General features: G+C 39.1%; 1 protein-coding gene across 6 annotated transcripts in view; it reads left to right on the top strand.

Moving 5' to 3' along the window:
• Positions 1 to 23,591, top strand: part of DOCK3 (dedicator of cytokinesis 3) — a 699,272-nt gene that overhangs the window by 460,358 nt on the left and 215,323 nt on the right. For all 6 annotated transcript variants that reach the window (XM_031009748.3, XM_031009752.3, XM_031009749.3 and 3 more), the window contains exons 11-12: positions 13,976 to 14,036; positions 15,286 to 15,433. In XM_031009748.3, the coding sequence (XP_030865608.3) occupies positions 13,976 to 14,036; positions 15,286 to 15,433 (209 nt within the window). The remainder of the gene's footprint in view (positions 1 to 13,975; positions 14,037 to 15,285; positions 15,434 to 23,591) is intronic.

Consider the following 23,591-nt stretch of genomic DNA (forward strand, 5'->3'; position numbering starts at 1 on the left):
TTCATTTACCATTATGTAATGCCCTTCTTTGTCTCTTTTGATCTTTATTGGCTTAAAGTCTGCCTTATCAGAGACTAGGATCGCAACCCCTGCTTTTTTTTTTTTTTTTTTTTTGCTTTCCATTTGCTTGGTAGATCTTCCTCCATCCCTTTATTTTGAGCCTATGTATGTCTCTGCACATAAGATGGGTCTCCTGAATATAGCACAATGATGGGTCTTGACTCTTTATCCAGTTTGCCAGTCTGTGTCTTTTAACTGGGGCATTTAGCCCATTTACATTTAAGGTCAGTATTGTTATGTGTGACCTGAGGGACCTGACTGTTAGAAGGAAAACTAACAAACAGAAAGGAAGAGCATCAACATCAACAAAAAGGACATCCACACCAAAACCCTATCTGTAGGTCACCAGCATCAAAGACCAAAGGTAGATAAAAACACCCCACTGTCAATATTAGACAGATGAATGAGACAGAAGATTATAGGTAGATATTTGATCTTGTCATTTTGATGTTAGCTGGTTATGTTGCCCATTAGTTGATGCAGTTTCTTCCTAGCATCGATTGTCTTTACAATTTGGCATGTTTTTGCAGTGGCTGGTACCAGTTGTTCCTTTCCATGTTTAGTGCTTCCTTCAGGAGCTCTTGTAAGGCAGGCCTGGTGGTGACAAAGTCTCTCAGCATTTGCTTGTCTGTAAAGGATTTTATTTCTCCTTCACTTAGAAGCTTAGTTTGGCTGCATATGAAATTCTGGGTTGAAAATTCGTTTCTTTAAGAATGTTCAATAGTGGCCCCCACTGTCTTCTGCTTATAGAGTTTCTGACGATAGATCCACTGTTAGTCTGATGGGCTTCCCTTTGTGGGTAACCTGACTTTTCTCTCTGGCTGCCCTTAACATTTTTTCCTTCATTTCAACTTTGGTGAATCTGACAATTATGTGTCTTGGAGTTGCTCTTCTCAAGGAGTATCTTTGTGGCATTCTCTGTATTTCCTGAATTTGAATGTTGGCCTGCCTTGCTAGGTTGGGGAAGTTGTCCTGGATAATATCCTGAAGAGTGTTTTCCAACTTAGTTCCATTCTCCCCATCACTTTCAGGTACACCAGACGTAGATTTGGTCTTTTCACATAGTCCCGTATTTCTTGGAGGCTTTGTTTATTTTTACTTTTTTTTTCTCTAAACTTCTCTTCTCATTTTATTTCATTAATTTGATCTTCAATCACTGATACCCTTTCTTCCACTTGATCAAATTGGCTATTGAAGCTTGTGCTTGTGTCATGTAGCTCTCGAGCCATGGTTTTCAGCTCCATCAGGTCATTTAAGGTCTTCTCTACACTGTGTATTCTAGTTAGCCATTCATCAAATCTTTTTTCAAAGTTTTTAGCTTCTTTGAGATGGGTTTGAAGATCCTCCTTTAGCTTGGAGAAGTTTGTTATTACCGACCTTCTGAAGCCTACTTCTGTCAACTCATCAAAGTCATTCTCCGTCCTGCTTTTTTCTGTTGCTGGTGAGGAGCTGCAATCCTTTGGAGGAGGAGAGGTGCTCTGGTTTTTAGAATTTTCAGCTTTTCTGCTCTGGCTTCTCCCCATCTTTGTGGTTTTATCTAACTTTGGTATTTTATGCTGGTGATCTACAGATGGGGTTTTGGTGTTGATGTCCTCTTTGTTGATGTTCATGCTATTCCCTTCTGTTTGTTAGTTTTCCTTGTAACAGTCAAGTCCCTCAGCTGCAGGTCTGTTGGAGTTTGCTGGAGGTCCATTCCAGACCCTGTTTGCCTGAGTATCACCAGCGGAGACTGCAGAACCGCAAATATTGCTGCCTGATCCTTCCTCTGGAGGCTTCGCCTCAGAGGGGCACCCACCTGTATGAGGTGTCAGTCAGCCCCTACTGGGAGGTGTCTCCCAGTTAGGCTACACGAGGGTCAGGGACCCACTTGAGGAGGCAGTCTGTCCATTCTCAGAGCTCAAACACTGTGCAGGGAGAACCACTGCTCTCTTCAGTGCTGTCAGACAGGGACATTTAAGTCTGCAGAAGTTTCTGCTGCCTTTTGTTCAGCTATGCCCTGCCCCCCAGGTGGGGTCTACAGAGGCAGCAGGCCTTGCAGAGCTGTGGTGGGCTCTGCCCGTTCGAGCTTCCCCAGCCGCTTTGTTTACCTACTCAAGCCTCAGCAATGGCAGGTGCCCCTTGCCCGCTACGCTGCTGCCTTGCAGATCGATCTTAGACTGCTGCACTAGCAGTGAGCAAGGCTCTGTGGGCATGGGACCCGTCCAGGATATCCCAGGCACAGGATATAATCTCCTGGTGTGCCATTTGCTAAGACCGTTGTAAAAGTGCAGTATTTGGACGAGAGTGTCCTGATTTTCCAGGTACAGTCTGTCATGGCTTCCCTTGGCTAAGAAAGGGAAATCCCCCGACCCATTGCACTTCCCGGGTGAAGCGATGCCCCACCCTGCTTCGGCTTGCCCTCCTTGGGCTGCACCCACTGTCCAACCAGTCCCAATGAGATGAACCAGGTACCTCAGTTGGAAATGCAGAAATCACCATCTTCTGCGTCGATCATGCTGGGAGCTGCAGACCGAAGCTGTTCCTATTTGGCTATCTTGGAACAGAATCCCCTTGTTTCTGTACTTCAGTTTTTTCTGGACTTCAGTTTTTTCTGAAAAGCCATACTGTTGTTCATGGTCTGTACAACCATGGACCAATCAACTTAGAAAAGGTTTGGAAATCTGCTGATTGGAAAATACCAAACCTCACAATCCCACCTTGCCATGTGTGTTCTTCAAGTTTATTCTGATTTACTAATTTGTTTTTACCTTGTTAAAAACTATCCAGTGGGATTTATTTCAGTTAATTTATTTGCTGTAGAAGAAAACAAGACTGTGTCACAATTTTAAACCAGTTTTGATTATTGTGGATTCTTTGATCTGTTTCAGTGATCCTGAGATACATCAAAACCTATTGGATAGTTTCACAGTGTCACTGACCTTGCTTATGGTGTGTGATTGATGGGACAGATATCGCAAAGATTACATTGGGCCTCTTAAATGCAAATGGGATTTATCTGGAGATCTGATACATGACTTTCTGTAAAAGCTACAGTTATATTTGTTCACCTCACTTTTTAGTTCATTTACTGCAACTTTATCTTTCAGAACATCAAATGATATTACTGCAGAATCAGAAACCACTTTCACAGGGATAGCTTTTATTGATAATGCTCCAGATGTATGGAAAGATTTATAAATCTAGCTAAGCTAAAATAATATGTTGTCCATCTTTGAGCTTAGCAGTAAAGGCTTAGGAGATAATGCAAGGAGAAAGAACAGGAAAAGCAGACCCATGATGGTGGTTAAGGGAGTTAAGATGGCTTAGTCTGGGAAGATCAGCACTCTGTCTTCAATTGGAAAAGAATGAAAGAAAGAATCTAAATTGTAGTAAATGGGATTTAGGTTAGTCTATTGGCTGAGAGCTTCTGAAGTGAGAGTTCCTGAACACTGAGGTGGTTTTGTAGGACCTCCTTTCTGAAACAGAATTAGTAAGAGACACCCACCTTCTAGAATGTCTCAGTAACCTTAGGAGGTTTTTCTAAATTCTGATTCTCTGATATTACCTGGTAAAGCATCAGGAGAAATTGTTGATTCCTTGTTTCTTGGATTTGTGGGAACAGAGCTGTGTGCATGTACTGTCTTTGAATTCTTGAATATGATGAGTACAGTCTTTGACTTTTTAAAAATGAACTTAATTAGGGTGGTATTTGAATGTAATTACAGTAAATCAAAATTTTCATTTAGCATTTTAATTATCCATATGAGCCCAGAGGCCAAAGCTATAGCTCCAACTTTATTGCACATAACATGCATGATGTGCTCTTGTTCTGCCACAATGGGAAGGCACAGGGTGCTAAATATACTATTAATACTTCCATAATTCTGTTTGTAGTGCAGCCCTGAATTTATTTATTTTATTTATTTTTTATTTTTGCAGTCAGGGTCTCACTCTGTGGCCCAGGCTTCAGTGCAGTGGCCTGATCATAGCTCACATAAAAACCTTGAACCTTTGGGCTCTAAGCAATCCTCCTGCCTCAGTCTCCTGAGTAGTGGGGCTATAGGTGCACACCATGCTTGGCTAATTTTTTTTTTTTAAGAGATGGCGTCTTGCTATTTTGCCCAGGGTGGTCTTGAACTGCTGGCCTCAAACAACCCTCCCACCTTGGCCTCCCAAAGTGCTGGGATTAGAGGTATGAGTCACTGTACCCAGCCCAGCCCTGCCCTGGATTTTTTAAAAAGGTCCGAAACATGATTTGAGGATTTTTTACAAAGCACACAAGATTTCTGCACAAGATTATCTTAGCCAGGATTTTTATGTTTTACTTTAAGCTCTATGAAATTATATAGGTGGGACCTGTTTTCTCATTATCTGAGACTTGAGTTCTTCCTAAGAGCTAAAGGAGTTTCCTAGATTGATGTGTGTGCTGCAAAGTCTCAGAGTAAATGCAAGAAAATGTAGCCACAACTATGGTTGATGCTGACCTGTTAGCTTACCTTAGAATAGGGAAAAGGGAATCATACAAACTGAGCAGATTACGAGGTTACTCAGCACACTTCAGAGCCACATTAAAGTCACATTATTTGGCATGGCCTTATTCTCTTTGAGGCCTTAGTTTTTCTGACTTGGTTAGATTTTAGGGTTTCCTACCAAGGAAGAATTTTATCCAAGGAGAATATGTTTTATACTTACGTGGATGGCCAATACAATGAGGATTTTGCTGACTTTCATGCTAAACAATGGCTCTGTATACAAATGTGTGAAAGTATACCTATTCATATTTACTCATTCTTAGATATTCAGGACCTCATACACACTGCCGGCAAGGTGTCAGTAATGATTTGTTACATAAACAAATGAATAAATGTTTATTTGCTGTCATATTTAAGTGACCAACTCAGAGAATGAATTTGTACAGTTTTCCAAGCATTAGTTGTCATTTTATTTTATATATTTATTTATACTCTTCTACATTCCAAGATAGAATTTTAAGTAGTGATTTTTTAGAGTTCAGAATTGAACTTGATTATTACTATAATAACATTATGTATTAAAATACTACCTTATTTTCTGCAACTTACGTATGAATACGCTGGTTTTATTTTGTATTTGAAAATCCCATTATCTCCAAAAAAAAAGGAGTGTCCCAGGCACAGGGAAGTTAATTAACTTTTTCGTGTTTCAAATGAGTGAGTCTAAGATGCTCGACCCTAAGTCATTGTCCTCAATTGTCTCTTCTACACACTGTTTAGTTGGGAGCAGCTTCCTAGTTAAGTAGGATTAGAGAGTTTGGTCCAGTGAACAAATCTAATTCCTGCCACGTGATCAGGACTGAAATCCTGCTCACCAGATGAATGATAGATACATCACCCTTCTTATCTTTCTTTTACAGGTCATGTGAGTAATATAACGTAGATAACCACCCTTGGTGCTTAGTCTTGAAGAATATATGTTTAACAAACCTTATGGTAACTGTGTTTAGTCATACACTTACATTTAATAAGATAGCTTTTATATTGAAATTCTGTGGAACTCACAAATAATAATTTTGCTTAAAATATTTTCTTGCACTCATTATTGTCTTATTTCTATTGATGTCAAATAAATTCCACTGAAAGTTCTGGATGCTGTGTACATGATTGTCAGAAAGAACCCCTAGTCAGCCACTTGGAAAATACCATAAATTATACTTAAGGCTTCTTTTATTCACTCAGCAGAGTCAAGGGAAACATTTAGTATTTTTGTGTACAACCCATCAGATTAGTATTTGGACATCTTTGGAAACTGGCTTGAATTCCATAGGTACATTGGAGTCAGTGATTATACGAGTCATTTGATAGTTTGGATGTACACAATCCAGGCTGTGTAGGAGGAACCATTTCACTTTGAAATGTGTTGAACATTTCTATATCCTTCAGTAATCAACATCTTTCAATTCAAAAAAGTATATAAAAATGGTAACCTGGTTTTCAATTTTCACTTGTTTAGTACCATCTTAATAAGTATCAAAATATAGCACTATTTTAATAATATTATTTTTAATTCCATGTTTAATTAAAAGAATTAGTGAAATGGGGCCTGAAACATCCTTTTTCAATATCAAACACAACTTTCATGTAAAAATATATCTTTGTGATTCCAGATATCAATTTATGTTTAATTATTTTGTAACCTGTTTCATTATAAACATACTTTATTATTTTAAGAACTTGACAAAATATTATAACCATCTTAAAGCTTCAGTTTTACCACTACATATTACTTTTTTTTTTGAGACGGAGTCTCTCTGTCACTGGAGTACAGTGGCACAATCTGGGCTCACTGCAGCCTCCACCTCCCAGGTTCAAGCCATTCTCCTGCTTCAGCCTCCCGAGTAGCTGGGATTACAAGTGCGTGCCGCCACACCCTGCTAATTTTTGTATTTTTAGTAGAGATGGGGTTTCACCATGTTGGCCAGGCTGGTCTCGAACTCCTGACCTCAAGCGATCCTCCCACATCTGCCTTCCAGAGTGCTGGGATTACAGACATATGCCGCCATGCCTGGCCCACATATTACTTCTTAGTGTCTCCTTTTCTTTCATATGTTCAAGGGCATTTAATAGGGCGAGGCTGGGACTAGGCTAAGGCAAACAAAGCACAGGATCTTGAGAGCGAGTGCCTTCTTGAATTTTGTACCTTAGGTGCCTTGCTTGCCTCACACTAGTGCTAACCCTGCAACAGGGTTTACAAATTAAGAAACATGGAGACTCTGAATCTCTAAGCTCATTCCAAATCATGACTGCCATTTGATTGTACCTTTTTTTTTTGAGACGGAGTCTCGCTCTTTTGCCCAGGCCAGACTGCAGTAGCGCTGTCTCTTTCTTGGCTCACTGCAAGCTCTGCCTCCCGGGTTCATGCCATTCTCCTGCCTCAGCCTCCCGAGTAGCTGGGACTACATTTTTTTTTTTAATTGAAGAGAGACAGGCATCTGGCGTCAATCAAAAGATGAAAGATGAAAAGGAAATGGAACTAAGGGAGCCTTTCCTAGAAGCAAAAGGGAGATCACAGAAACCTGTCACATTAAGGACAAAGGTTATTCCATCAAGTATCATTAACTCACAATAATGGCTGAGAGAGCAGCAAGAAAAATCTGAAACAGAATATATATTAAAGAATTTTTTTTTCCCACACCTGACTCGGAGGGTCCTACGCCCACGGAATCTCGCTGATTGCTAGCACAGCAGTCTGAGATCAAAGTGCAAGGCGGCAGCGAGGCTGGGGGAGGGGCGCCCGCCATTGCCCAGGCTTGCTTAGGTAAACAAAGCAGCCCGGAAGCTTGAACTGGGTGGAGCCCAACACAGCTCAAGGAGGCTTGCCTGCCTCTGTAGGCTCCACCTCTGGGGGCAGGGCACAGACAAAGAAAAAGACAGCAGTAACCTCTGCAGACTTAAATGTCCCTGTCTGACAGCTTTGAAGAGAGCAGTGGTTCTCCCAGCACGCAGCTGGAGATCTGAGAACGGGCAGACTGCCTCCTCAAGTGGGTCCCTGACCCCTGACCCCCGAGCAGCCTAACTGGGAGGCACCCCCGAGCAGGGGCACACTCACACCTCACACGGCAGGGTATTCCAACAGACCTGCAGCTGAGGGTCCTGTCTGTTAGAAGGAAAACTAACAAACAGAAAGGACATCCACACTGAAAACCCATCTGTACATCACCATCATCAAAGACCAAAAGTAGATAAAACCACAAAGATGGGGAAAAAACAGAACAGAAAAACTGGAAACTCTAAAACGCAGAGCACCTCTCCTCCTCCAAAGGAACGCAGTCCCTCACCAGCAACGGAACAAAGCTGGATGGAGAATGATTTTGACGAGCTGAGAGAAGAAGGCTTCAGACGATCAAATTACTCTGAGCTACGGGAGGACATTCAAACCAAAGGCAAAGAAGTTGAAAACTTTGAAAAAAATTTAGACGAATGTATAACTAGAATAACGAATACAGAGAAGTGCTTAAAGGAGCTGATGGAGCTGAAAACCAAGGCTCGAGAACTACATGAAGAATGCAGAAGCCTCAGGAGCCGATGCGATCAACTGGAAGAAAGGGTATCAGCAATGGAAGATGAAATGAATGAAATGAAGCGAGAAGGGAAGTCTAGAGAAAAAAGAATAAAAAGAAATGAGCAAAGCCTCCAAGAAATATGGGACTATGTGAAAAGACCAAATCTACGTCTGATTGGTGTAGCTGAAAGTGATGCGGAGAATGGAACCAAATTGGAAAACACTCTGCAGGATATTATCCAGGAGAACTTCCCCAATCTAGCAAGGCAGGCCAACATTCAGATTCAGGAAATACAGAGAACGCCACAAAGATACTCCTCGAGAAGAGCAACTCCAAGACACATAATTGTCAGATTCACCAAAGTTGAAATGAAGGAAAAAATATTAAGGGCAGCCAAAGAGAAAGGTCGGGTTACCCTCAAAGGGAAGCCCATCAGACTAACAGCGGATCTCTCGGCAGAAACCCTACAAGCCAGAAGAGAGTGGGGGCCAATATTCAACATTCTTAAAGAAAAGAATTTTCAACCCAGAATTTCATATCCAGCCAAACTAAGCTTCATAAGTGAAGGAGGAATAAAATACTTTACAGACAAGCAAATGCTGAGAGATTTTGTCACCACCAGGCCTGCCCTAAAAGAGCTCCTGAAGGAAGCGCTAAACATGGAAAGGAACAACCGGTACCAGCCGCTGCAAAATCATGCAAAAATGTAAAGACCATCGAGACTAGGAAGAAACTGCATCAACTAACGAGCAAAATCACCAGCTAACATCATAATGACAGGATCAAATTCACACATAACAATATTAACTTTAAATGTAAATGGACTAAATTCTCCAATTAAAAGACACAGACTGGCAAGTTGGATAAAGAGTCAAGACCCATCAGTGTGCTGTATTCAGGAAACCCATCTCACGTGCAGAGACACACATAGGCTCAAAATAAAAGGATGGAGGAAGATCTACCAAGCAAATGGAGAACAAAAAAAGGCAGGGGTTGCAATCCTAGTCTCTGACAAAACAGACTTTAAACCAACAAAGATCAAAAGAGACAAAGAAGGCCATTACATAATGGTAAAGGGATCAATTCAACAAGAGGAGCTAACTATCCTAAATATATATGCACCCAATACAGGAGCACCCAGATGCATAAAGCAAGTCCTGAGTGACCTACAAAGAGACTTAGACTCCCACACATTAATAATGGGAGACTTTAACACCCCACTGTCAACATTAGACAGATCAACGAGACAGAAAGTCAACAAGGATACCCAGGAATTGAACTCAGCTCTGCACCAAGTGGACCTAATAGACATCTACAGAACTCTCCACCCCAAATCAACAGAATATACATTTTTTTCAGCACCACACCACACCTATTCCAAAATTGACCACATAGTTGGAAGAAAAGCTCTCCTCAGCAAATGTAAAAGAACAGAAATTATAACAAACTATCTCTCAGACCACAGTGCAATCAAACTAGAACTCAGGATTAAAAATCTCACTCAAAGCCGCTCAACTACATGGAAACTGAACAACCTGCTCCTGAATGACTACTGGGTACATAACGAAATGAAGGCAGAAATAAAGATGTTCTTTGAAACCAACGAGAACAAAGACACAACATACCAGAATCTCTGGGATGCATTCAAAGCAGTGTGTAGAGGGAAATTTATAGCACTAAATGCCCACAAGAGAAAGCAGGAAAGATCCAAAATTGACACCCTAACATCACAATTAAAAGAACTAGAAAAGCAAGAGCAAACACATTCAAAAGCTAGCAGAAGGCAAGAAATAACTAAAATCAGAGCAGAACTGAAGGAAATAGACACACAAAAAACCCTTCAAAAAATCAATGAATCCAGGAGCTGGTTTTTTGAAAGGATCAACAAAATTGATAGACCGCTGGCAAGACTAATAAAGAAAAAAAGAGAGAAGAATCAAATAGACACAATAAAAAATGATAAAGGGGATATCACCACCGATCCCACAGAAATACAAACCACCATCAGAGAATACTACAAACACCTCTACGCAAATAAACTAGAAAATCTAGAAGAAATGGATACATTCCTTGACACATACACTCTCCCAAGACTAAACCAGGAAGAAGTTGAATCTCTGAATAGACCAATAACAGGAGCTGAAATTGTGGCAATAATCAATAGTTTACCAACCAAAAAGAGTCCAGGACCAGATGGATTCACAGCCGAATTCTACCAGAGGTACAAGGAGGAACTGGTACCATTCCTTCTGAAACTATTCCAATCAATAGAAAAAGAGGGAATCCTCCCTAACTCATTTTATGAGGCCAGCATCATTCTGCTACCAAAGCCGGGCAGAGACACAATCAAAAAAGAGAATTTTAGACCAATATCCTTGATGAACATTGATGCAAAAATCCTCAATAAAATACTGACAAACCGAATCCAGCAGCACATCAAAAAGCTTATCCACCATGATCAAGTGGGCTTCATCCCTGGGATGCAAGGCTGGTTCAATATACGCAAATCAATAAATGTAATCCAGCATATAAACAGAACCAAAGACAAAAACCACATGATTATCTCAATAGATGCAGAAAAAGCCTTTGACAAAATTCAACAACCCTTCATGCTAAAAACTCTCAATAAATTAGGTATTGATGGGACATATTTCAAAATAATAAGAGCTATCTATGACAAACCCACAGCCAATATCATACTGAATGGGCAAAAACTGGAAGCATTCCCTTTGAAAACTGGCACAAGACAGGGATGCCCTCTCTCACCGCTCCTATTCAACATAGTGTTGGAAGTTCTGGCCAGGGCAATCAGGCAGGAGAAGGAAATAAAGGGTATTCAATTAGGAAAAGAGGAAGTCAAATTGTCCCTGTTTGCAGACGACATGATTGTATATCTAGAAAACCCCATTGTCTCAGCCCAAAATCTCCTTAAGCTGATAAGCAACTTCAGCAAAGTCTCAGGATACAAAATCAATGTACAAAAATCACAAGCATTCTTATACACCAACAACAGACAAACAGAGAGCCAAATCATGAGTGAACTCCCATTCACAATTGCTTCAAAGAGAATAAAATACCTAGGAATCCAACTTACAAGGGATGTGAAGGACCTCTTCAAGGAGAACTACAAACCACTGCTCAAGGAAATAAAAGAGGATACAAACAAATGGAAGAACATTCCATGCTCATGGGTAGGAAGAATCAATATCGTGAAAATGGCCATACTGCCCAAGGTAATTTACAGATTCAATGCCATCCCCATCAAGCTACCAATGACTTTCTTCACAGAATTGGAAAAAACTACTTTAAAGTTCATATGGAACCAAAAAAGAGCCCGCATTGCCAAGTCAATCCTAAGCCAAAAGAACAAAGCTGGAGGCATCACACTACCTGACTTCAAACTATACTACAAGGCTACAGTAACCAAAACAGCATGGTACTGGTACCAAAACAGAGATATAGATCAATGGAACAGAACAGAGCCTTCAGAAATAACGCCGCATACCTACAACTATCTGATCTTTGACAAACCTGAGAAAAACAAGCAATGGGGAAAGGATTCCCTATTTAATAAATGGTGCTGGGAAAACTGGCTAGCCATATGTAGAAAGCTGAAACTGGATCCCTTCCTTACACCTTATACAAAAATCAATTCAAGATGGATTAAAGATTTAAACGTTAGACCTAAAACCATAAAAACCCTAGAAGAAAACCTAGGCATTACCATTCAGGACATAGGCATGGGCAAGGACTTCATGTCCAAAACACCAAAAGCAATGGCAACAAAAGCCAAAATTGACAAATGGGATCTAATTAAACTAAAGAGCTTCTGCACAGCAAAAGAAACTACCATCAGAGTGAACAGGCAACCTACAACATGGGAGAAAATTTTCACAACCTACTCATCTGACAAAGGGCTAATATCCAGAATCTACAATGAACTCAAACAAATTTACAAGAAAAAAACAAACAACCCCATCAAAAAGTGGGCGAAGGACATGAACAGACACTTCTCAAAAGAAGACATTTATGCAGCCAAAAAACACATGAAAAAATGCTCATCATCACTGGCCATCAGAGAAATGCAAATCAAAACCACTATGAGATATCATCTCACACCAGTTAGAATGGCAATCATTAAAAAGTCAGGAAACAACAGGTGCTGGAGAGGATGTGGAGAAATAGGAACACTTTGACACTGTTGGTGGGACTGTAAACTAGTTCAACCATTGTGGAAGTCAGTGTGGCGATTCCTCAGGGATCTAGAACTTGAAATACCATTTGACCCAGCCATCCCATTACTGGGTATATACCCAAAGGACTATAAATCATGCTGCTATAAAGACACATGCACACGTATGTTTATTGCGGCATTATTCACAATAGCAAAGACTTGGAACCAACCCAAATGTCCAACAATGATAGACTGGATTAAGAAAATGTGGCACATATACACCATGGAATACTATGCAGCCATAAAAAATGATGAGTTCATGTCCTTTGTAGGGACATGGATGAAATTGGAAACCATCATTCTCAGTAAACTATCGCAAGAACAAAAAACCAAACACCGCATATTCTCACTCATAGGTGGGAATTGAACAATGAGATCACATGGACACAGGAAGGGGAATATCACACTCTGGGGACTGTTGTGGGGTGGGGGGAGGGGGGAGGGATAGCATTGGGAGATATACCTAATGCTAGATGACGAGTTAGTGGGTGCAGCGCACCAGCATGGCACATGTATACATATGTAACTAACCTGCACAATGTGCACATGTACCCTAAAACTTAAAGTATAATAAAAAAAAAAAAAAAGAATTTTTGTTATTTCAAGTACAGTACATTTAAAAAGCATACTGCATACTCATCAACAAACATTTCAACATATGTTCTAAACACAAATAGAATGATTATCAGATTGGGCATGGTAACTAACACCTGTAATCTCAACACTTTGGGAGGCTGAGGCAGGAAGATTGCTTGAGCCTAGAAGTTTGAGACCAGCTCTGGCAACATAGCAAGTCCCCATCTCTACAAATAATTTTAAAAATAGCTGGGCATGATGGTGCACACCTGTAGTACCAGTTACTTGGGAGGCTGAGGTGGGAGAATCGCTTGACCCAGAGGACAAGGCTGCAGTGAGCCGTGATCGCACCACTGCACTCCATCCTGGTGACAGAGCAAGACCTTGTTTTTTAAAGAAAAGGAAGAAAGAAAGAAAAAGGAATGATTTTCATAACTCTTTGGTTTGGAAATTTTCTGATTCTGGATCATATCTGTTTACTTAAAGGAAACCCTTAATTTTTTTCAATAAGATTATTTTCAACTATAATTTAGTACAAATGATAAATATCAGAATTTAGAAATAGAAATCAAATTATTGAGGTTTCACTGATATCAAATTAATCTCTTTTAAGTGGAACAACTTCGTGTGTAATAATCATTTGTGGACAGAGGAATCAATGTAAAATTAGTGGAGAACAAACTTACAGAATTTTAGTTATTGATGAGCTTTTTGGTGTTTTCCCAATTTTTTCTTTACTGAACATTTATTCCTTCTGTTACAGAATGGTTTTATATGATGTTAGAGTAAACATGGAATAAGGCAATATCATGAAGATTTCTAATGTGAGAACTTTTATAGACTTTTTATTTATTAAGTGGTCTAAATGAGAGCTGGAAAAATGTTGTCAATAGAATAAACTTCCAAAGCCATATAAGATATCCAGACTTTCACTGCAGACATCTTATAAACCATTAAAGTGCTATATGCTGTAATCTCCCTTCCCCTGCCTATAACATACAGTAAAAGCAAATGACTAGAGATTCAAAATGTATTTTTAATTATTTTCTGTGTATTCCTTGCCTGAATTTACTTATTTTTTCTCTTAGGATCTGAGCAGCAAAGATATGAAGAGAGATTTGTATATCGTTGCCCATGTGATCCGAATAGGTACTGTTCACCTTACCCATTCACATGACTAAGAATGGCCCAACTTGGGATAAGTATGTCTTGTGCATGAGCTTTGTTTTCTCCCTAGATCTTACCTGTAATTTCAGGTCTCAGGATTAAAGTCCAGCTTGTATTGAAGCTATACCTAAGCTCAACTGCTATGGTAGCTTGGTTTGATATAAATGGATTCGGGGGGGTGGGTTTTGTTTGTGTTTTTTAATCACTTAAAACCTTCTGCTCCCTGTTTTTAGACCCAAACTTTTTATTTAAAATGGTCTACATCTAGACATTATTTCTAACACAGTGCCCTACCCTTTCCCTCAGAGATCTTATAGCAGGTTTCCAGAGGTGCCAACTTCACAGCAAAGGCCATTCACCACCTGTTGTTTGTGTTTGAAATTATGTATCTGTGGTTCTCTCCACAAAATTAGAGTTATTGTCATCACTCCAGAAGATGGATGACATTTCACTTCTACCCCACCCAAGATGAAAAAGTGATTTTTACTACTGTTCTGTGGTTGGTTTGCTCAGACTTATTTCAAGTTTATGATACAACTTTTGGGGCTATGGCGAACCAAGTCCTCCTTCATAGGTTTGAGTTTTGGCCTATCATGTACATTTTTATCAAATAATATTTTTTAATCCCTTGCCAACAAAACAGTTATTTGCTGTACTAAATAAAGTGTTTGTTAAGGTTCCAGCATTTGCAAGTCTTCTTGCCACTGTAGGCATAGCTTTGGTAAGCAGGAAAAGTAAACACTCATCCACTTTCTAAGACTACTCTCAGTCCCACAATTGTTCAAGATGATGTTTGACAGCAGAATTTGGTTGAAAGAACACAGTATCCTCCTTGTCGTGCATATGTAGTTTATACCTGGCAGCTAAAATACTAAACTTTGTATCTAAAACATACCTGAGAAGTTTAAATTTATTATTAGCACATTGGTTTTTCTAAGAAATTCATAAAATCACTTTTATTCTCATGTGATTAATAAATGGAGTGTCCATATTGGTTTAGAGTTAGATAAGAATGATTGATTGAATGTAGTACAGGGAAGAGCTTTGGCCAGAGGCCTGTTTGGTGTTCTTCCACATAAATATCCTTGGATGACTCCCTTCAGCCCTGTAGTCTTCACCTTAGAGGATTTCCTAGGTGCCTGTAGCTCAGGCATCCTTGGATGACAATTAGGTGATACTGGAGAGGAGCATGCTTTTCTCAGTCTGACTGGTGTTTTCTGCTGTGCCCAAGGCCGGATGCTCCTGAACGACTCAAAGAAAGGTCCTCCTCACCTGCACTACAGGCGACCATATGGCTGTGCGGTCCTAAGCATCTTGGATGTCCTACAGTCACTCACAGAAGTAAAGGAAGAAAAGGATTTTGTTCTTAAGGTTTACACGTGAGTAATGGACATCAGGAATATTAATGATTTGTAGCATAAGACATCCCAGCACTGCCCTTGAGAGTAGTAGTGCTCAAACCTTGTGGACACAGGCCACGCAGTGGCTCACGCCTGTATTCCCAACACTTTGGGAGGCCAAGGTGGGCAAATCACAAGGTCAGGAAATCGCGACCATTCTGACTAACACGGTGAAACCTCGTCTCTACTGAAAATACAAAAAATTAGCCGGGCGTGGTGGCACGTGCCTGTAATCCCAGCTACTCAGGAGGCTGAGGCAGGAGAATTGCTTGAACCCGGGAGGCAGAGGTTGCAGTGAGCTGAGATTGCATCACTGCACTCTAGCCTGGGCAACAGAGCGACACTCTGTTTCAAAGAAAAAAACAAAAACAAAAACACCTTGTGGACACAGAATCACCAGGATGTAGGAAAGGGAGCTTTTTGAAAATGCAGAAGATTGGCCGGGCACGGTGGCTCACGCCTGTAATCCCAGCACTTTGGGAGGCCAAGGCAGGCGGATCACGAGGTCAGGAGATCGAGACCATACTGGCTAACACAGTGAAACCCTGTCTCTACTAAAAATACAAAAAATTAGCCGGGTGTGGTGGCGGGCGCCTATAGTCCCAGCTACTCGGGAGGCTGAGGCAGGAGAATGGCGTGAACCTGGGAGGCGGAGCTTGCAGTGAGCTGAGATCATGCCACTGCACTCCAGCCTGGGCGACAGAGTGAGACTCCGTCTCAAAAAAAAAAAAGAAAGAAAAAAAGAACAAAAAAAGAAAATGTGGAAGATTGATCTAAGATTTGGGGTGGGGCCCAGGCAGCATTATTTTTAATAAGCTTCCCAGGTGATTCTGAAACAGCTTCATTTGGGACCTTCTATCCTAAAGTGAAAATCTGGTAGTACACATTTTCTTTTTTCTCCAGAATTAACCAATCTTATATATTTGCAGAAAAGCTAACAATATGCTTCTCATGTGTCTTGGCTATGAGAGTCTTGCATGTCTAATGCTTGCCCACCAGTTATTATAACTGAGCTGGCTAATGATCAAGATTGTTTAAAAGAATGATCATGAGTCAAGTTTCTCTATCTTTGAAAGATAGCCCATTTTTCTGAGGAGCTGAGATATTATTCTTCACTTGTGCCACTGGAGATCGATAAGTCACATCCAACCAGGCATGGCATTATTTTTAGTGTTCTTCAACCAAGGGATATTGTCTTACATAAGCAGTCCATCTCCTTCTAACTTGTTAAACAATAGGAAAAACACAATAATGAAAATAAATGCAGAATTCAGTCATATACTCCATCTTTGCTCATATAGTTAGACACAAATTGTAGTGCTAAAAAAATGATCAGTGGTGAGTTTAGTTTTTAAAGCAAGTATATTTAAAACTGTGAGAATTTCTAAAAACTCATCTTTCAGTTTAAAAACCCAATATTGTTTATCCAAATTAAATAAAATACTTCCAATCACCATGTTAATGTATCTTCACCGTAATATCATATAGATATTTTTCTGTATTATCTGTTGCTCTGTCTGACTTGGGCGTGCAATAAGCTTAATTCACAATTTCTGTTAAGCCACATTTGATTAATTTCAAAATAAAAACCCAATCTCCTCATTACCTATTTTCCCTTCAGCTTTGTTCCTTTCAGAGTTGTATACTTTATGGGATGAGGATCTTCCTTTGGAATCATAACTTACAAAGAAAATTTTGGCTGGTTTTCTCCTCCTTCCATGCATCAGTCACAGGCTTTCTCCGTTTACCAAATCCCCAAATTGATGGGTGGTGGAACCTGCTTGTTTATATGCCTTCCTCCCTTTGAAAAGGACTAAAGAGAAATCCAAAATCATCATCATTATCATCTTACTCCACTGTATTCCTTCCAAGGGCAAGGGATTTATAGATAGCACTCCAGAATTGTTATCTCTTTGCATGTATTATGCCTTCCTTGTTTTGGTGCAAATTTTCATTACAGATAGGAGCTTGCACAGCATTCCTCCTGAAATCATGCTGTCAGGCATAATTGGCCTAATTGCTTCTAAAGCAACAGCTTTCTGCGAGAAACAGGATTCATGTATGTATTTTTCTTAGCTCCTTCTTATGGATGGGCTGTGTCTAATAAAGTAGTTCTAAAAAGATGAAAAAAATATGTTTATAGAGAAGATTTTTTTTCAAATTTTCTTTTGAAGGATTAATAGAGTTAAAATGTACAATAATTTTTCCACTTGAAAATGTTAACAGACTTTCAAGCAGACTATCAAATGCATGTTTGTGAAGTTGATTTTGTGTGCAATATAGAATTATTCTAGGATTAGTCATTTTAATCCACATCAGCACAGTGAATCTAGCCCTCAGGAGAAGCAATATTTTCCAGTAAGTTTCAGGCAACATTTTTGTTGGTTAGATTGAATTGGAAGCTTAAAGAGTTTACTAATTGCTATTGATAGTTCTTTAGCCTTTGCTAGGACAGGATTTTACAAAGATGAAAACCTCTTACACAGTTTTAATGAATGAGTTGGCAAATATCTGATTAGTTGTTCACATTCTTATCATTTCTTTCATTGTTCATAGTCAGCCTTAGCCAGAGAAAGTAGAAACTCCTGTCTGTCTCTGCCAAGGCCACTATTCTGCTGTATAATGTTGTTTTCACTTGTGTATGGGAAGGCACCACACATCCTTTTAAGAAAATAGCAAAAAAAAAAAAAAAAATTGCAATAAGAAGCTGAGGCATGAAAACTAAGTCACTTCCTAATGAGTCAAAAGCCTTAAAACTCACAAATAAATAACTATATGTACATTTCAGTCTGATATAGATACCATATTTTTCTTGACCCGAAGGACAAGGGGTCACAAGCAGGCACAGGGCATGCTGTACTTAGAACCCAAAAGGAGAGGAGTGCCAGGAGCTAAAGCCAACATTGGAGGGGGTGGGTGTCCATAAATAATGCACGTAACCAAATACAAGGTGGCTTTGAATATGTGATGATCACTGTCCAATTTTACAATGAAAAGTGTCCAAATATATTTAGGCCAACCTTAATGAAACAGATAAATACATATTTTGAATATTAAATTTTTAATTTGGATTACATTGTATTTTATATTATAAAATATGTATTACAAATTATGTACTCAATCACATATTATGTAAAATTGAGATATATTGCTCATTCTTGGCTCTCAAATTTTATGAAAAAATTTATTTAAATTATTCATATGCAGCCATGTCATCGGGTCTTTGTCTTCACTTAAGCCACTTTCTGAATTATCTGACACAGTTTTCCAAGGCACATTATTTTTACTCCCACCAGATTGGCTTTAATGCATCATTCTTTGACACTTTCATGATGCTTTCACACTGGAAATTCATCTTGAGGCACAAGATGATACCGCCACTTACTATGCTACTTTTATGGTGATTTTTACAATAGCATTTAACACGTCAATTTGGTGATCATACCCCAACCATAATTACTAAATCTGTGTAGCTTTACTCTTTTTTAAAAAAAATGTCTTTTAACCAATTCTGCCAGATAACCTTCATAAGCATCTAAAAACTCCCATTGATTGAGGTAATTTCAGATTAACATAACTTACCCAAACAGTGCTGTGATGTTCAAAATAGAGAGATTCAGGCCGGGCGCGGTGGCTCACGCCTATAATCCCAGCACTTTGGGAGGCTGAGGCAGGCGGATCATGAGGTCAGGAGATCGAGACCATCCTGGCTAACACAGTGAAACCCCGTCTCTAGTAAAAATACAAAAAAATTAGCCAGCCATGATGGTGGGCACCTGTAGTCCCAGCTACTCGGGCAGGCCGAGGCAGGAGAATGGCGTGAACCCGGGAGGCAGAACTTGTAGTGAGCTGAGACGGCGCCACTGCACTCCAGCCTGGGTGACAGAGCGAGACTCCGTCTCAAAAAAAAAGGAGAGTCAGAGAATGCCCCATATCATGAAAGGCTTTTTGAGGCCAGAAATATCAAGTGGCATACACCTACTATGTACCCACAAAAATTAAAAATGTAAAGAAATAAACTTCTTTTAATTAAAGCAGTATTAGGTGGCAACCTCTTCTGTGAGTGATGACTGGAAGGGAACTGCTCCTCATATTTGGGATAGACACTAGGCCTATTCAGGCATTTTTTGAGAATAGTGTCTTTGGGTTCTTTGCTTCATAACCACCCTATCCACGAAACTGTCTTAAGAGTACTTGTTTAGGAGCCTTTTTTTTTTTTTGAGACGGAGTCTCACTCTGCCAAGGCTGGAGTGCAGTGGCGCAATCTCACCTCACTGCAGCCTCCGCCTCCCAGGTTCAAGCCATTCTCCTCTCTCAGCCTCCCGAGTAGCTGGGACTACAGGCACTCGCTGCCACGCCCGGCTAATTTTTGTATTTTTAGTAGAGATGGGGTTTCACCATGTTGGCTAGGATGGTCTTGATCTCCTAACCTCGTACTCAGCCTCCCAAAGTGATGGGGTTACAGGCGTGAGCCACCACGCCTGGCCAGGAGCCATTCTTAAATGGAAGCACATTCTGAAATGGGTGAAGGCCCATTGGGCCATCCTCTTTTTATCCCCTATCCTTGTTGAGTTATAATTGACAAATAAAAAATTGTGCACATTTAAATTGTACAACATGATGATTTGATATACATAAACATTGTCAGATGATTACCACATTCAAGCTAAGGAACATATTCATCACTTGACATATTTACTTTTCTTGTGGTAAGAACACCTAATGTTTACCATTTTAGCAAATATACAATATAGCATTATTAACTATAGCTACCATGCTGTACATAAATCTCCAGAAGTTATTTATCTTACAACTGAAAGTTTGTGTCCTGAGATGAACATTTCTCCATTACCTCCTCTTTTCCACTATCCTCTAGCCCCTGGCAACCACCATTCTACTCTCTGCTTCTATGAATGACTTTTTTAGATTCCTCATGTTAGTGAGAGATTATGTAGTATTTGTCTTCCATATCTGACTTATTTTGCTTAGCACAGTGCCCCCTAGGCTTGTCCATGTTGTCACAAAAGCAGGATTCCCTTTTTTATTATGGATGAATAATCTGTTATATGTATAATTGATACATAATTTTTAATTCTATACCATTATTTATTATATTTCAAAAGATAAAATGGATGTGTTTATCTCAGTGGCCATCTCAAGTAAATATAATTACACTGGGAATTGACAGATGAATAATAAAGAAAATATATAATTCCTTATTCATCTGTCACTTCCCATTGTAATTATATATTCTTTATTATGTATAACTATATATTATTTTTATTCAAAGAACTATATGTATATATATTCTTTTTTTTTTTTTTTGAGACAGAGTCTCACACTTGTCACCCAGGCTGGAATGCAATGGCGCAATCTCAGCTCACTGCAATCTCCACTTCCTGGGTTCAAGCAATTCTCCTGCCTCAGCCTCCCGAGTAGCTGGTATTACAGGTGCCCACCACCATGCCCAGCTAATATTTGTATTTTTGGTAGAGATGAGGTTTCACCATGTTGGCCAGGCTGGTCTTGAACTCCTGACCTCAGATGATCCGCCTGCCTCAGCCTCCCAAAGTGCTGGGATTATAGGCATGAGTCACCATGCCTGGCCTATGTATATTCTTTATTATTCATCTGTTGATGGCTGCTTGTTTCCATATCATGGCTAGTGTATATAATACTGCAGTAAACCTGGGAGTGCAGATATCTCTTCAAGATACTGATTTCTTTTTCTTTGGGATATACCAGAAGTGCAATTGCTGGATCAAATAGTTGTTCTATTTTTAATTTTTTGAGGAACTGCCATACCATAATGGCTGCACCAATTTACATTTCCATCAACAGTGTTCAAGAGTTCCCTTGTCTTCACACTCTTGTCATCACTTGTTATCTCTTGTTTTGTGATTACAGCCATCCTAAGAGATGTGAGGTGATATCTCATTTTCTTTTTGATTTGTATTTTCCTGATGGTTGGTGATATTGAGTACCTTTTCATATACCTGTTGGCCATTTGTGTGTCTTCTTTGGGAAAACGTCTTTCAGGCCTTTTTGCCTGTTTTGTAATTGAGTTATTTGTTTTTATGCAATTCAGTTATATGAGTTCTTTATATAGTTTTAGATATTAATCCCCTATCAGATATATGGTTTACAAATATTTCCTCTCATTCCATAGATTGCCTTTTTGTTTTGTTGATTGTTTCCTTTGCTGTGAAGAAGGTTTTTAGTTTGATATAGTTCCATTTATTTATTTTGGCTTGCCTGTGTATCTGTTGTCATATCTCAAAAAATCACTGCTAAGACCCAATGTCAAGGAGCTTTTATTTCTGTTTTCTCCTAGTTTTACAGTTTTAGGTCTTATATTTAAGCAGTTAATCTCTTTTGAGTTAGTTTTTTGTGTTTTATGTCAGATAAGGTCCAATTTCATCCTTTTATATGTGGATGTACAGTTTTCCCAGCACCACTTATTGAAAACTGTCCTTTCCCCATTGTGTATTCTTGGTACCCTTGTCAAAGACTAGTTCACTGAGTTTATTTCCGGGATCTGTATTCTGTTCCATTGGTCTGTGTGTCTGTTTTTATGGCATTACCATATTATTTTGATTACTGTAACTTTACAACATTATTTGAAATCAGGAAGTGTGATGCCCCTAGCTTTGTCCTTATTTCACAAGATTGCTTTGGGTATTCAGAGACTTTTGTGGTTCCATACAAATTTCAGGATTGTTCCTTTCTATTCCTGTGAAAAATGTCATTTGGAATATTGATACAGGCTGCCTTGAATCTGTAGATCACTTTTGGTAGTATATGGATTTTTGAAAATATTAATTCTTCCAATTTATGAACACTGGATATTTTTTTCATTTATTTGTGTCTTCTTCAATTTCTTTCATCAGTGTTTTATAGTTTTCAGTAAATAGATCATTCACTTTCTTGGTTAAATTATTCCTAAATATTATATATTTTTGATGCTATCATAAATGACATTGTTTTCTTAACTTTTTTGGAGAGCTTGTCATTAGTATATAGAAATATTGCTGATTTTTTTATGTTGATTTTGTCTCCTGCTACTTTACCGAATTTTATTCTAACAGTTTTTTGATTGAATCTTTAGGCTTTTTATATGTATATAAGGTCGTGTCATCTGCAAACAGAGACAGTTTAACTCCTTCACTTCCAGTCTGGATGTGTCTAATTTTTTTTGCCTGATTGCTCTGGCTAGAACTTCTAGTACTGTGTTGAACAAAAGTGATGAGAGTGGACATCTTTGTCATGTTTCTGATCCTAGAAAAAATGCTTTTAGCTTTTCACTATTGAATATGATATTAGCTGTGGACTCATCGTAAATGGCCTTTATTTCTTATATATCTAATTTATTGAGAGTTTTCATCATGAAAGGATGTTAAATTTTGTCAAACACTTTTTCTACATCTGTTGAAATGGTCACTCAATGCTATTCCTATCAAACTACTAGTGACATTCTTCACAGAACTAGAAAAAACTATTTTAAACACATGGAACCAAAAAAGAGCCCGAATGGCTAAGGCAATCCTAAGCAAAAAGAACAAAGCTGGAGGCATCATGCTACCTGACTTCAAGCTATACTACAGGACTGCAGTAACCAAAACAGCATGGTACTGGTACAAAAACAGACACATAGACAAATAGAACAGAATACGGAGCCCAGAAATAAGGCAGCATGCCTACAACAATCTGATCTTCAACAAAGCTGACGAAAACAAGCAATGGAGAAAGGACTCCCTATTCAATAAATGACACTGGGATAACTTTCTAGCAATAAGTATAAGATTGAAATTGGACCCTTTCCTTACACCATATACAAAAATCAACTCAAGATGGATTAAAGACTTAAACATGAAACCCGAAACTATAAAAACCCTGGTAGACAACCTAGGCAGTACCATTCTAGACATAGGAATGGGCAAAGATTTCATGATGAAAATGACAAAAGCCATTGCAGCAAATGCGAAAATTGACAAATGGGATCTAATTAAACTAGAGCGTCTGCATGGAAAAAGACGCTATCAACAGAGTAAATAGAGAACCTACAGAAATAGGAGAAAATATTTGCAAACTATGCATCTGACAAAGGTCCAATATCTAGCATTGACAAGGAACTTAA

Source organism: Gorilla gorilla, chromosome 2 (assembly GCF_029281585.2).
Source record: "Gorilla gorilla gorilla isolate KB3781 chromosome 2, NHGRI_mGorGor1-v2.1_pri, whole genome shotgun sequence".
NCBI classification, from domain to species: domain Eukaryota; kingdom Metazoa; phylum Chordata; class Mammalia; order Primates; family Hominidae; genus Gorilla; species Gorilla gorilla.